This window comes from Ranitomeya variabilis, chromosome 7 (assembly GCF_051348905.1).
Source record: "Ranitomeya variabilis isolate aRanVar5 chromosome 7, aRanVar5.hap1, whole genome shotgun sequence".
Taxonomy (NCBI): Eukaryota; Metazoa; Chordata; class Amphibia; order Anura; family Dendrobatidae; genus Ranitomeya; species Ranitomeya variabilis.
In genome coordinates, this window is record NC_135238.1 from 148,333,750 (window position 1) to 148,350,002 (window position 16,253).

General features: G+C 45.1%; 1 protein-coding gene across 2 annotated transcripts in view; it reads right to left on the reverse strand.

The window, feature by feature from the left end:
- Positions 1-16,253, reverse strand: part of NBEAL1 (neurobeachin like 1) — a 266,607-nt gene that overhangs the window by 48,828 nt on the left and 201,526 nt on the right. For both annotated transcript variants that reach the window (XM_077272013.1, XM_077272014.1), the window contains 3 exons: positions 10,587-10,736; positions 9,913-10,070; positions 9,709-9,833 (listed from right to left, as the gene is read on the reverse strand). In XM_077272013.1, the coding sequence (XP_077128128.1) occupies positions 9,709-9,833; positions 9,913-10,070; positions 10,587-10,736 (433 nt within the window). The remainder of the gene's footprint in view (positions 1-9,708; positions 9,834-9,912; positions 10,071-10,586; positions 10,737-16,253) is intronic.

Sequence of the window (16,253 nt, forward strand, 5' to 3'; positions counted from 1 at the left end):
TTGGACAAATGGCAGGGCACAGAAGAGAAGGAGCACCATTTGAATTTTGGAGCGCAAATTTGACGGAAATAGATTACGGTTGCCATGACGCATTTGCATGGCCCCTAAAGGTGCCCAAACAGCAGAAAACACTCACAAGTGACACTATTTTGGAAACTTGATTTCTCTAGGATTTTATCTAGGGGTATAGTGACCATTTTGAACTCACAGGTACTACACAGAATTTGATAACATTAGGTTGTCAAATTGACAATTCTCTTTTTTTTTTTTCCTTTAAAATGTTGCTTTAGCCCCAAATTTTTCAGTTTTTCAAACGGTAAATCAAAAAGCAGACCCAACAGTTTGTTAACCACTTTATTCTGAGCATGGCAATTCCCATAGTCAAAAAGTTCTGTTTAGACAAACGACAGGGCTCAGAAGAGAAGAAGCGACATTTGGTATTTGGAATGTAAATTTGGCTGGAGTACATTGCAGACACCATTTGCAGAGCCCCTGAGGTACCAAAACAACAGAAACCCCCACAAGTGATCCCACTGTCGAAACTAGACCCATAAAGGAATTTATATAGGGTGGCGTTGCGCTTGTTGAATGTGTAGGTGCTTCACAGAACTTTTTAAAATGTGGATGTGAAAACAAAAAAGGAGATTTTTGTGTACTCACCGTAAAATCTCTTACTCTTAGCCTCTAATTGGGGGACACAGGACCATGGGTGTTATGCTGCTGTCCACTAGGAGGCGACACTATACATAATCTGAAAAAGATTAACCATGGCTCCTCCTCTGCAGTATACACCCCTGGACGGCGTTAGCCTTCTCCAGTTTTGTGCAAAAGCATTAGGAGGAACGTAACATGAATAACATAACCATGCCTATAAGAAGGCCACTATGTACAAGCTCAAAGAACAATAAGAGAACTCAAGAGTAACAACAGCCCATAAAGGGCAACAGGGTGTGAGCGGTGTCCCCCAATTAGAGGCTAAGAGAAAGATTTTACGGTGAGTACACAAAAATCTCCTTTACTCTGTCGCCTCATTGGGGGACACAGGACCATGGGATGTCCCAAAGCAGTCCCTGGGTGGGAAGCAATGGATGAATATTGTGCAGACAGGCCCCTAAACTTGGGGCACCGCCGCCAGCAGAACCCGTCTACCCAGGCTCGCGTCCGCTGAGGACTGGGTATAAACTCTGTAGTGTTTAGTAAACGTGTGTAGGCTAGTCCAAGTGGCCGCCTTACACACTTGTTGTGCTGCAGCCTGGTGCCGAAAGGCCGAGGAGGCCCCTACCGCCCGTGTAGAGGGTGCAGTAATACCGGCCGGAAGAGGAGAATTTTTAAGGCGGTAGGCCTCTTGTATGGTGGATTTGATCCACCTTGGCAAGGGTAGCTTTGGAAGCCGGCAGATCTTGGCGATCGCCTTCCAGAAGAAGGAAAAGAGAATCAGACTTCCGGAAGGGCGCAATCCTAGACACATATATACGCAATGCCCTGACGAGGTCAAGCGTATGCAGAGCCTTCTCCACTCTATGATACGGAACTGGACAAAGGGATGGCAGTGAAATTTCCTCATTGAGGTGGAAGTTGGACACAACCTTCGGAAGGAAGGATGGGACCGTACGGAGAACTACCTTGTCCTGGTGAAAAGCCAGAAAGGGCTGTCTGCAGGAGAGTGCTGTCAGTTCAGACACCCTGCGTAGCGAGGTGATTGCCACCAGAAAGACCACCTTCTGGGATAGAAGACGGAGTTGGACCTCCCTAAGGGGTTCGAAACGTGTTCCCTGCAATGCTGTCAGGACCAGGTTGAGGACCCATGTTTCTAGTGGTCGTCTGTAGGGGGAACCAATCAGGAAACCACCCTGAAGAAAAGTCCTTACTTGCGGCTTGTTAGCAATGCATCTGAAAAAGCACAGAGAGCAGACACCTGGCTCTAAAACGAGCCCAGGGACAGCCTGGCCTCCAGACCCGATTGGAGAAAACCATGTACTTTGGGGAGGGAATAAGGGAGTGGGGTCTGGCCACGAGATTCACACCAGGTAAAGAAAGCTTTCCAGGTACGGTAATAAATCTTGGCAGAGGCAGGCTTCCGTGCCCTGATCATGGTTCCAATGACATCCGGCGAGAGCCCTGCCTGGGTTAGAACCCAGGTCTCAAGGGCCACGCCGTCAAATTGAGAGCCCCTGAGTTCTGGTGGTAGAACGGGCCTTGTGATAGAAGATCGGGGCGGTCGGGGAGACGCCAGGGGGCGTTTGCTGTAAGTTGTACGATGTCGGCGTACCATGTACGTCTGGGCCAGTCCGGTGTGATTAGGATGGTTGGAACTCCCTCTTGCTTGATCTTCCTCACCACTCTGGATATCAGGGGGAGAGGTGGAAAAATGTACAGAAGCTAGAACTGGGTCCAGTCCTGAACCAGGGCATCTGCTCTGAGCGACCCTGGATCGTGTGTTCTGGCCATGAAGTTGGAGACCTTGGCATTGAAGTGGGATGACATTAGGTCCACGTCCGGAGTCCCCCAGCGATGGCAGATCTGTCGAAAAATTTTGGGATGGAGAGACCACTCTCCCGAGTCCATTCCTTGTCGGCTGAGGAAGTAGGCTTCCCAGTTGTCCACACCCGGAATGTGGACCGCAGAGAGCACCGACCCTGTGTCTTCCACCCAGTGGAGGATGTGTGTCACTTCTCGCATTGCCTGGGTACTGCGGGTCCCTCCATGGTGGTTCCATATGCCACAGCCGTGGCATTGTCCAACTGTACTCTGATGGGAGAGGCTGCCGGTAAGTGACGGAAGGCTCTCAATGCCAGGAGGATGGCACGAATTTCCAAGATGTTGATGGGCATGGTCGCTTCCACTGGTGACCACTTGCCCTGTGCCCTGTGGTGTAGGTGCACCGCACCCCACCTGTCTGGGCTCGCGTCGGTGGTCAGGACCTTCCATTGACTTGTGAGAAAGGATTTCCCCGTTGCTAGCGAGGTTGGCTTGAGCCACCAGTGCAGGGGACCTCCTGGTTGAGGACGTCAGCTGGAACTCCCTGTCGAGAGAAAAAGGATTCCTGTCCCAGGACTTGAGGATGGCTAGTTGGAAGAGGCCTGAGGTGAAACTGGGCAAATGGGACCGCTTCTATTGCTGCCGCCATCCTGTCGAAGACTCTCATGGCAAACCGGAGAGATCAGGGGGGTTGCGGAGGAGGGTGCGAACTCCTAGGCGGAGAGCCAGTGCCATGTCCTTGGGAAGGAGCACCAGACCCCTGGAGATGTCGAATAGCATTCCCAGGAAGGTCAGAGACTGAATCGGGGGTGGCGATGACTTTTGTAGGTTGACTAACCAACCCAGGCGACTCAGTGTCGTTTGTGATCAAGACGCTGAGCTCGCAGTCCTTGAAGGTGGAAGCTTTGATGAGGAGATCGTCCAGGTATGGAACGACTACTATGCCTCTGGAGTGCAGGACGTCCATGGTGGCTGCCATGACTTTGGTTAACACTCTGGGAGCCGTAGCGAGTCCAAACGGGAGAGCCACGAACTGGTAGTGGTCCTGGTCGAATGCGAACCTGAGAAATCTCTGCTGGGCGGATGCAATCGGTATATGCAGGTATGCATCTTGCATGTCTATGGAGGCGAGATATTCTCCGTTCTCCATGGACGCAATGATGGACTGAAGGGACTCCATGCAGTAGTGACGAAGCCGCACATATTTGTTGAGTTGTTTTAGGTCCAGTATGGTCCAGAACGCTGCCTCCTTTCTTGGGGACTACGAATAGATTGGAGTAGAACCCTCGGAAGCGCTTGTCCGCAGGAACTGGAACTATGACTCCTGCTTGAAGAAGCGAGGAGACCGCTTGGTGGAAGGCACAAGCCTTGGCTGGTGGTTTTGGGGAACAGAGGAAGAATCGGTTCGGTGGGTTGGAAGTGAACTCTATCTTGTATCCGGAAGACACTAGTTCCCTGACCCACCTGTCTTCTGTAATAGGCAGCCAGACTTGCTGAAAGAGCAAAAGTTGGCCGCCTACGGGTGGGATGTCTTCTGGAGTCCGTGAGTCATGATGAGGAGAAAGTCTGAGGTTTTCCTCCTTTGGGCTTTGACTGGCCTGCTTTTGACTGCCAGGTCTTGTCCGATCTTTGCGTCGACCGTGAGTTGTCCCTGCGTGGGGAATGGTTACGATTTTGTGCTGGACGCGAGACGGACCAGCCTGAAGAATTCCGAAAGGATCGGAATCGGGTTTGGTTAACCTTCTTGTAAGTGCGTTTAGGTTTCAGTTGAGGGAGAGAGGTACTCTTACCCCTGGTGGCGTTGGATATCATTGTGTCCAACTTTTCACCGAAAAGTCGCCCAATGAGATACGGGAGGTGCGTGAGGGACTTTGAGGCTGCGTCCACTTTCCATTCCCGCAGCCAGAGGATACGCCGAATCGTGATGGCGTTTGATGCTATCCCCGCTACACCCCTTGCTGAATCCAGAGCTGCATGAAGCATGTAATCTGCTACAACTGCTATTTGAACCGCTTGGTCCGACAGCTCAGGAGCGGATGCTTGGAGGCCAGCTTGTAAATTTTGGGCCCAAGCCAGGATGGCCTTGGCAACCCAAACTGAAGCGAACGCGGGAGGCCCCTGCAGCCTCGAAAATTGAACAAGCCATGCGTTCTACCTGCCAGTCTGCTGCGTCTCTGAGGATGGAGCTATCTGGCAGTGAAAGGAGGGTCTGTGCTGCTAGTCTAGAGAATGGGGGGTCCACTTCGGGTGGATCTGTCCATTTTTTGGTGTCCTTCTGCGGGAAGGGGTACCTCGCCTCCAGATATTTGCGATTAGCGAACTTCTTCTCAGGCTGTGAGACCTGCTTTTTAAGGATCGCCTTAAACTCTGGGTGGTTAGAGAAGACCTTAGGTGGTTTCTGAACTCCATCCAAGGAAATCTTTTGTTCTGGGGCCTCCAGGGGCAGATCAGAAATGTCCAGCACCCGATGGATGGAAGAGATTACGTCCTCAACTAGCGCTGCATTGCTAGGGGGAATTGAGGATCAGGGACCCGTCCGTTTCCTTGTCTGAGTCAGAGTCACAGATGCCTTCCGAATCCTGTGTATCGCTGAGGCGTCCCCTGGTGGGTGAACTGGGGCGGAGGTCTTCTCTGTTCGGGGATCGCTGCGGAGATCTGCATTGTCTATCCCTGAAAGGGGACAGTCTAGGTGACCTGGAACTACGGTGTCTCTCCCTAGAGGGGGATGACCGTGTGCTATGGGATGACGCAGATGAACGTGACCTGTGGGTCTGCTTATGTCCTGGCCTAGACATGGATGTGCCCGGGACGTCATGTCCCCGAGTCAAGCTCTCCCTTTGCTGGGTTGTTCATAGCCGAGGCATGACCCTGCAGAGCATGAAGCAATGTGGAGGTTAGGTTACCTATAGACAGAGTCATAGATTGCGACATCTGAGTAGCCCATTCCAGCGTGGCATTAGACACCGAAGCATTGGTAGGGGCTTCTTGGGGCTCTGACAGTAGTCTGGATACAGTCCCGGCAGAGCGGGTACGTGCTGCCACTGGGGAGAGTGGTCCTGCAGGCTGTGCAGAATGCATAAAAGCAGTCCTGCCTGGTTTTCTCGGACCTTGAGCCCGGCATAGTGTGCGAGAGGGGTGCCTATGCAGAGGGCCCTACAGGGGTGGCTATGCAGAGGAACCTATAGGGGGTCTTATAGGAATATGGAATCACAGCCGAGTAAGAACCCCAGCTGTGATCTTACCCCACCAGTTTGCCCCTAGGTCCAGCGCCGAGATCCACAGTCCTGTGCTTCCCGGAGACTGGCTGGCCTGGACGCCGGGAGATGCAGGGTTAATCTTGTCCTGCAGCAGAAATGGCCACCGAGGAGAAGAGGAAGAAGGAGAAAGGGGGCGGAGAGCGGAGAAAAAGGCGGCAGGGCTGTGTAAAAACGCACCCTTTCAGTCTCGATCCGCCCCCTCTATGACACTGTTAAGTGTCATATTTGTCATCCGGGTGGCAGGCCGGGGGGGCAGAAACAAGTTGGCGGCCTCGGCTAGGCCGAAGCCACAGCCTAAAGCAGATGCCTGATGCCCAAGAGGGTTCCAGGCCGGCGCGGAAGTCCGGGAGGGGATCAGATCTGAACTGGACCCTCCCGGATTTGAAAAGCAGAATGGCAGTGGGACTGTAAGTGATAGGGGGGTGGGCTGAAGGGTCCCCCCCTGCTGCTGCCGCAGAGACAGGGCGCAGGGAGCACTGTGTCTCAGATGTGCCATGCCTGCCTGCACTCCCCCAGGCCCCGACAGGAGCTCGCAGCTGGGCTGGGGTCCTTGGATGCAGGCGCATTGTGCTGGCCCATGCTGCTGCTGGGAGCTGCAGAGTGCTGCCTGTACAGACCCTACCTGAGGCGTCTCAACCTAATGCTCCCAGAGGGGGATTAGGGAGGGTGCTGCTGTCACCTTCAGGGGGCTTTATCCTCGCCTCGACCTCAACCCAAAAACCAAAAGGAATTGGGGAAGGAGGGGGGTTCTCGACTTCGAACCAGCACCCGAGGGACTGGGGAAGGAGAGACATGGGGAATAGCCATCTCTACTTCAACCAGGCACCCTATAATAGGGGGCCGAGGAAGGAGCCATGCCGGGAGTCTCGCAGGAGACCCACTTTTCTTCATCTGTAATCTTAGGTGTGCCTCCTATGCGACACTAAGCAAAAACTGGAGAAGGCTAACGCCGTCCAGGGGTGTATACTGCAGAGGAGGAGCCATGGTTAATCTTTTTCAGATTATGCATAGTGTCGCCTCCTAGTGGACAGCAGCATAACACCCATGGTCCTGTGTCCTCCAATGAGGCGACAGAGTAATTATGTTTTTATCTGCTAAAATGTTGATTTAAACCCAATTTGTAATTTTAATAATCTTTATATTTATATAGCGCTAACATATTCCGCAGCGCTTTACAGTTTGCACACATTATCATCGCTGTCCCCGATGGGGCTCACAATCTAGAACCCGTATCAGTATGTTTTTTCGGAATGTGTGAGGAAACCAGAGAACCCAGGGGAAACCCACACAAACACGGAGAGAACATACAAACTCCTTGCAGATGTTGTCCTTGGTGGGATTTGATCCCAGGACCCCAGCGCTGCAAGGCTGCAGTGCTAACCACTGAGCCACCGTGGTGCCCATTTTCACAATATTAGAAAAAAACAGACCTCATAATTTGTTACGCAATTTCTTTCTAACATGAAGATGCCCCATATGTAATCAAAAACTGCTGTTTGGGCACATGGCAGAGCTCAAAATGGAAAGAGCGACATTTGATTTTTGGAGCGTAAATTTGTCTGGAATAGATTTGTGAATGCCATGTCACATTTGCAAAGCCAAATGAAATGCCAAATTCATCCAGGGGTGTACTGAGCAGTCAACCTACAGGTTATTCACAAAAATTTAGAACATTTAGATGTGAAAACATTTTCTTCACTAAAATATTGTTTTAGCTCTAATTTTATAATTTCACAAGAGGCAATAGGAGAAAATGGACCTCATAATTTGTTTTGCAATTTTTACTGAACATGGCCGTTCCCAATATGTGGTTGTACACTACTGTTTGAGCACACGGATGGGAAAGAGCGCTACATCGCTTTTAGAACGCTGATTTCGTTTCAATAGATTATGGGCTCTATTAGCCAAGTCCCTGAGGTGCCACAACAGCAGAAACCCCAACAAGTGACCCCATAATGGATACTTCAATGCTTATGGATTTCATCTTGGAGTGTAGGTGCATCACAGTATTTTATAATACTGGGACATGGAAAAAAATGTTTTAGTGGTAAAAATATGATTTTTGTATTTGCTGCAAATTTGTTAGTTACACAAGGGTTAATAGGTGAAACTTGATGCCACAATTTATTGCCCAATTTCTCCCGAAAAGGAAGATACCCTATATGTCGTCAGAAATTACTTTTATGCCACACGTCACGGCTGAGAAGGAAGGAGCACTATTTAGCATTGGAGCACAGATCAAAAGTGACCGCATTGTAGAAAGTGCACCTCCCAATGAGTTTATCTATGGCTGCAGTGACTATTTTGTAACATCCACGCCATGCTTTAGCCTGCAGAATTGCAAATTTGCCAGTTTAGTGCCCATACATTGTAGTGCCCCTATAAACTTTAGCACTCCCATACATTATGTCCAGCTGTGTTTCTGGTGACACCCACCCCGTGAATTGTTAAGTGCGCTCTCCTCACTACAATAATTCCAAACATGTGGTGGGCTACTGTGGTTTAGGCACAGTGGGGCTGAGAAGGAGGGGAGCAATTAGATTTGGGAGCACAGAATAAACTGGATTTTATTTGGCGAGTGGGAGAAGTCGCTTTTCCAGAGTCTTCATTCTACCAGTAACGTGGAAACCCCCTATAGTTCTAGTGACAGATGATGGACCTGAGTGGGGGCTGGTTGGGTGCAGGATAAATTGGTTTTTTTTTATTGGTAACATTTTGGGGAAGATAACTTTTTTTTTATCGCTTTCAGTATAAGACAGGAATCACAATCGTGTGTTCTACGCTGAGCACTAACTTTGGGGTTGTAGAGTAAATCCCACCATTAATGCGATTTAGACCCCAACAAGATCTCCCACCATAATGAGGCAGATAGAGACACCTTGACGTCCGTTTGGCATCTGTTTCAGTGGTTTCCATCTTTTTTAGACTGTCACTTTTACAGCTTATAATATTTTACAAAAATTAATAGTTTTTGCCCGGTATTTGCCATATGGAACAAATAATGGGCCAGTTTTATAGATCAGGTCGTTCCGGACGTGGCGATTATGTATTATGTATAATGGTCTTTGGGTTATCTTTGTTTTATCACAAAGGCTGTGTTCTAAGTGGCAAAAAGTCTTTATGTGATTTTTGTGAGCTTGTGTGCTTTTTTTCTCATTTTATTTTTTTCATTAAGCGCCACTGTGGGATATGTATATTTTCTATTCTGATAGTTGGTCTCATGCACTGCAGTAGACTCACTGTCTGTGCCCGAGACCTGACTTATACCTAGATCTCCTCACAGGCCACTGTACCTTGTGATCATTAGATGACCGCAGTGTACATGGCAAAGATTGGCACCCTGCGGGGGGGGGGGGGGGGTCAATCCTGCTGTAAGGGGGTATTTTAACCTCTTAAAAACTGCTGATGTGATTGACACCACTATTGAAGAGGTTAGTAGGCCCTAAACGGCCCAAAACCGGCTAAAGCAGATACTGCAGGGTGTCAGCAGTCATGTACAGCTGCTGCCTGCAGGAGGAGGGGGGGGGGAAGAGGTGGGGCAATGTTCTCGTATTTATTTTATATATAAAATAAAATAAAAAATAAACATCTTTTTTTTTTTATACAGACTGACGTCGAAAAAAAAAAATACATCTTCTGATTCTAAATTTCCTTCAGTCAAAAAAAACACAACAGCAGTCCTATCATGACATAAAATAGATGCAACACAACAATGTAATAATGTCATATCTAAGGAATACAAATAAAGAAGTTTTATCTTGACATTAGAAGTGTGTGTGATGCAGTCAAATGAATTGATTAGATTTGTTTTTCATCAATAAAACCGTTGTCATCTAAATTCTGTTTGACAAGTGCGGGATAAATAAAGACAAGATCTAATAAAAGCACAGTATTTTTAAAAGAGAACATACAGCAAATGACATGCTTTCAAATAAGACATTTAGGAGACGTTCTGATCTAAATATGAACATACCCAAGTTATCACGCAAATTACTAGCTTCTAAATGGCGGTCAAAGTTGTTATTCTGCACCAGTTTGAGCCTCATACGTGAGTAGTTCTCTACATTGGAGAGCTTCCAGTATTCCCAGTTCTCTTTCCTGAGAGGAAAACACCATACAGATCATTAAGAAACACATATACAGAGTTGGTCAAAGAGAGCATTCCAATGGCCCTAACCTGTGAGCCCAAGGTCCACGTTCACAGGTGAGGTATCTTTGTGCGGCTTTCCATTGTCTTAAAGTGGCAGTGTACTGGCTGTTGATTTGCTTTAACATGCTATTGTAGCGCAAGTTCTCCTGACGCGCTTTTCTATTAAACGGCTCCAAAAAAAATTCCTATAAAGCATAAGAGGAGAATTATGTCTGAAGCTCCTGTAAAGGGGTCCCCCCGATCCCCTGTTCCAGCCACCAGTGAGTGTAAAGGTGGCAGCAGTCACAGGCTCTCTCCACCATTGGTATAGGAACTATGAATGGAGCCAAGCTGTATTCTTCACTCCTATAACAATGAATGATGGGAACTAGCATGTGCCGACACCTCTACACCCACTGGTGGTCGTACGACAGCCGGAATGAGAGATCGAGAGACCCCCCTTGTGGAAATGGGTGCAAGTCCCAGAGGTGGAACAAAAATCATTCAGATATTTCTGACTAAATCCCTTTAAAGAGGACCACAGAGAGAAAGAGAAAATTACACTTCAAAGAGAAGAGAGAGGTACAGTTCACAATATTAAAAAAAAAAAAAATACGGAAACATTCTGCCACATACAGTTTACATAACTAAACAGAGAGGTTTGTGCAAAAGTTTTTATTAGGTTTATGTTTGTTTTCTTCCCTAAGGACAATGACAGATACCTGAAACTTCAGCTTGCTTTCACCTCTATCGCGCTCACGCTTGTGCATATTCACCATGTGAGCCTCATGACACTCCTTCCAATACAAAGCCATTTGCTCGTGACTTTTGCTAAATGTGTCCGCTTCATATTGTTTCATATAAGGGATAATCTGTTATCAATAGAGAAATACTTTCATAAAACTTAAAATATCATAAGAATAAGCATTAACCTCTGAATGTGCATTGTGAGAATGAAAGCCAACCCATAAGTAGATTCTTGCTCCCCAACCCACAGGCTGCAGGAATCCGAGCCGGGCTGCACCAGTGCAGACTGGTATGTTTTTCTGAGAAATGCTCCGGTGTTTCAGAGAATACATAGCAAGGGGGCACCTGTCAATCAGTTAGAGGGGAGCGGGGAGAAGCCAAGTTTCTGGCTATGATCCCTGGTTGATTCTTCAAACGCTTACCTTACAACGCCGGAGCGTTTCACAGAAAACAGACCAGGCTGCGTTCACACAGCCAGAACCCGATTCATGCTACCCCTGGTTTGAGCAGCATAAATCAAATGTGACAAGTTTTACATGTAATATCTAAACTCAATCAAGATCTAGAAATTTTAGGTGCCAAACTTTACAATAAATAAATATCCACTATAATCCCGGGTATATTGATTTCCGTGTTGTGGTCAACACATCATTTTATTTCAATAATTAAACAAGCCCCATTCATTGTCTATGCACTTGAAATGACAGAAGTGGGCTGCTTTAGCTACTGAAAGGTCAGCCAGCCCCCTTCACAAAGCAGATCATGTGCAGACACAGGAAATGCTCTCGGTTACGCCCAAGCAGGAAATGGACATGCCAGGATCTGGGCGGGTATCTGAAGGCGGGGAAACCAGTGAAAAGATGAGCACATTAGTACGTTGCTCCAGCACTGAGCTCGCATCTATTCGGTAAGCGCTATAGCTATACAGGTAAGCAGTTATCCAAAGCTATTCGATCAACTCTAGTTGTCATGACAGCCAGGGGTCTGCAGAAGACCCCATGTCAGTCATTGTAAATCTCCGATGAAGGCCGGCACTTGGCTCATAGGAGATTGTGATTTATGCTACACATAGCAGTGCTGAAGTAATCAGATGATTGCAGCTTCAAGTCTCCTAAAGTGACTAATGAAGCAAGTAAAAAGTAAGAAAAAAAAAGTTTAAAAAAAAAAAAAATTTAAGAAAGGTTAAATTATCCCCCTTTTGCCCTAACTGAAAATAAAGCAATAATTTAAAAAAATACACATTTGGCATCACCAGGTTCAGAAATGTACGATCTTTCAAATATAAAGTAAATTAATCCGATCGGTAAGCAGTGCAACAAGAAAAAAAGTTTGAAAAGCCAGGATTACGTTTTTTCTGACAGATGCAACATGGCAATAAATTGCAATAACAGGCAATCAAAATATCGTATCTACCTTAAAATGGAATCAATAAAAAAGTCAGCTGAGAGCGAAAAAAAAAAGCCTTCACCCAGTCCCAGATCACAAAAAATGGAGACGCTACGGGTCTCAGAAAATGGAGCCATTTTTTTTCTTACAAATTTTGAATTTTTGTTTCACTACTTAAAGGGGGTTTCCCACAAATAAAGGTTCATTTTAACTAATAGCTCATGGAATAATAAGTTCCACAATTGGATGTGTTTAAATATAATGTTCCTGTGCTGAGATAATCTTATACAGTGGGGGAAATAAGTATTTGATCCCTTGCTGATTTTGTAAGTTTGCCCACTGACAAAGACATGAACAGTCTATAATTTTAAGGGTAGGTTAATTTTAACATTGAGAGATAGACTATCAAAAATAAAATCCAGAAAATCACATTGTATAAATTATATACATTTATTGGAATTTTGCAGTGAGAAATATTTAATCCCCTTTCAACCATTAAGAGTTCTAGCTCCTACAGACCAGTTAGACGCTCCTAATCAACGCGTTACCTGCACTAAAGACAGCTGTCTTACATAGTCACCTTTATAAAAGACTCCTGTCCACACACTCAATCAGTCAGACTTTAACCTTTACAACATGGGCAAGACCAAAGAGCTTTATAAGGATGTCAGGGATAAGATCATAGACCTGCAAAAAGCTGGTGGAATGGGCTACAAAACCATAAGTAAGACGCTGGGTGACAACTGATGGTGCAACAATAAGAAAATGGAAGAAATACAAATTGTCTGTCAATCGACATCGATCTGGGGCACCATGCAAAATCTCACCTCGTGGGGTATCCTTGATCACAAGGAAAGTGAGAGATCAACCTAAATCTACACAGGGGGAACTTGTTAATGATCTCAATGCAGCTGGGACCACAGTCACCAAGAAAACCATTGCTAACACATTACACCATAAAGGTTTAAAATCCTGCAGTGCCCGCAAGGTCCCCCTGCTCAAGAAGGCACATGTGCAGGCCGGTCTGAAGTCTGCCAATGAACACCTGGATGATTCTGTGAGTGATTGGGAGAAGGTGCTGTGGTCAGAGGAGACAAAAATTGGGGTCTATGGCATTAACTCAACTAGCCGTGTTTGGAGGAAGAGAAATGCTGCCTATGACCCAAAGAACACCGTCCCCACTATCAAGCATGGAGGTGGAAACATTATGTTTTGGGGGTGTTTCTCTGCTAAGGTCACAGGACTATGAATGGATGGAGCCATGTACCGTAAAATCCTGAGTGACAACCTCCATCCCTCTGCTAAGACAGTAAAAATGGGTTGTGGCTCAGCCTTCCAGCAAGACAATGATCCAAAACATACAGCCAAGGCAACATAGAAAACTTATGGATGAAGTTGTAGCTCTGAGTTGCCAAGCGACAGACTCAAAATCTTAATGATTTAGAGATGATCTGCAAAGAGGAGTGGACCAAAATTCCTCCTGACATGTGCACAAACCTCATCATCAATTACAAAAACGTCTGACTGCTGTGCTTACCAACAAGGATTTTGACACAAAGTATTAAGTCTTGTTTGCCAGAGGGATCAAATACTTATTTCTCACTGTGAGGCTATGTGCGCACATAAAAACCGGACATTTTCTGCAAGAAATCCGCATGCGTTTTTTTTGTGTTTTTTCCGGAGCTTCCCAATGCATTAAATAGCGGCAAAAACGTGAAAAAAACGAAAAATTAATGAACATGCTGCATTTTTACCGCGGAAAAAAACGCCTCATGAGCACAAAAATTGCAGAATGCATTAAAAATGATGGGATGCTTTTGTATGCATTTTTTAAGCATTTTTTCCACAGAAAACGGCCCAAAAAACATGGAAAAAAATGCGAAAAATCCTGAACGTGTGCATATAGCCTAAAATGCAAATAAATGTATAGAATTTATACAAAGTGATTTTCGGAATTTTATTTTTGATATTTTCGCTCTCAATTTTAAATTGAACATACTCTTAAAATTATAGACTGTTCATGTCTGTCAGTGGGCAAACTTACAAAATCAGCAACGGATCAAATACTTATTTCCCCCACTGTAAATATGCCCCTGATGTGTACTGTGTCTGACCATATAGGAAAATGGTCTGATCATATCACATCTCCTGGGCAGAGAAGGATGCAAAAGAAAGGATACAGACATTACAGCAGGGGATCACAGCTTATTATTTCTGTGATGTAAAACATTTCCCTGCCTGTTTTTAAACAATGTTTTACTTCAAAGAAAGAATCATTTGCAATCCTGTGGTGTAATAATGTCGGTATACTTTTTTTTTTCTCCCTCCCTGCCCAAGCGCTGTGGTATGATCAGATCATGTTCCTGTATGGTCAGACACAGCCACAGTGTAAGCCCTGTGATCTTTGGGAGGCAAAATAAACAAATCAACAGCACGTCAAAAATTGGATTTATTTTCTAATGCCGTTCCTAGTGCGGTATAATTGATAAAATGGCTTTATTCTTCGGGTCGGTGCGATTACAGCGACACCAGATTTTTTTTTTACATTTGGCTGCTGTCACACGAAAAAAAGTTTTTGAATTGCCACATTTTGATGGCTATAATGTTTCTGTATTTCACTTGACAATGATGTGAAGGCTTGTTTTCTGCGGAACAAGTTGATGTTTTTAACGTTAAATTTTTTTGATAGCTTTGTATTCTAATTTTTGGGAGGCAGAATGAATAATAACAAGCAATTCAAGAATTGTTTATTGTAATTTTTGTTTTTATGTCATTCCGTGTACAGTAAAATTGATGACCGCTTTTTTTCTTTTGGCCAGTACAATTACAGCAATACCAAATTTGTATTTTTTTATGTTTTTTTTTACAAAAAAAACCCCCTAATATTTAAAAAAAAAATAAAAAAATACGGTAATGGTTTTTGTATCACTATAATCTGAGAGCTGTAACTTTTTCATTTTCCACTGATGGAGCTGTGGCTTGTTTTTTGAGGGACAAGATGAGGTGTTCAGGTATACCATTTTTATTTACATTAGTCTTTTTGATCGCGATTTATTCTGCTTTTTGTTCGGATGTTTAATGAAAGGCATAGTTTTTTTGCCACTTTTTAAATTCATTTTACAGTGTTCACTGAAGGGGTTAAATAGTGTGACAGTTTTATAGATTTGGTATTGCCACGTCCGGACGACCCAATGTGTACTTTTTTTGCTTATTTTTGTATAAATGTATTTATTGGTATAATATTGTTGTTTTTCTTTATTTTGTGTTTTTTAGGGTTTTTGTTTTTTTTTTTTACTTTTTCACTTAGTACCACCAAGGTACTTTAACTTTAATTATTCTGGTCGCTGGTATAATGCATTGCAATGCATTATAACTGTCAGTAAAGTTAGACCATGCTCTGCGCAAGCTTAAAATAAAATCACTTATTGGGTGAAATAGTTTTAACACGATATGTAGCCTGCTTGTTTATGCTGGCCAATCGGGAACACTCATTCTCAGTCATCTGCCAGTAAAAGTGCACCTTAAGTGAGAGAGAACAATCTCATACAGCAGGAAGTATTGAGTATCTAGTATGTGCCAAAATGTTGTTTACCGTGATCAGACCAGACTCATTTTTAATCATTTTTGAGAAGACATCCTAAAAAAGTTATTTTACGGGTCTTGGTTGTCCACATGTTCTCAAGGTTTGAAATAGGCCTACTGAATTGTAAAATAAAATCTACACTCACCTACTGATAGATCACTTTCCACTTGTACTGCTGCCCAAGTCCCTTGGTTATCTACTTTCCTAATCTTCTGGAAATATGGCACATGACCATTGCAGCCAGTCACTGGCCATAACTTTGACGTGTTGGTCACCCCTGTGGCCAGTGGTTGGCTGCAGCAGTCATGCAAAGTTCTTGCCAGAAGAAGCAAGGAGACCGACATGGAGCTAAGCAAGAGTACAAAGAAGAGGTGGGTGACGCTTAGACCCAAGCAAAAAAAAAAGTTGGTGGATTAGTTCATAACACAGACTGGGTGGGCAACCCCACTCTAATGTTTTGTCAAAGACAATTCACCATATACTTCGACTGGCCCCCAATACAAATACCTGGGAAAGCAATTGATGGAGGTACATACGCAGTGTCAGGCAGCATGCAGCTACAAGATAATGAGCTGTCTTCAGCTGAAAGGACATTCTCCGACTACTTAGCTGGACAGCACTCGGCAAGTTATTCTGGTGATGAGCAGATCACTCAGCATTTCTTTGCTAATTT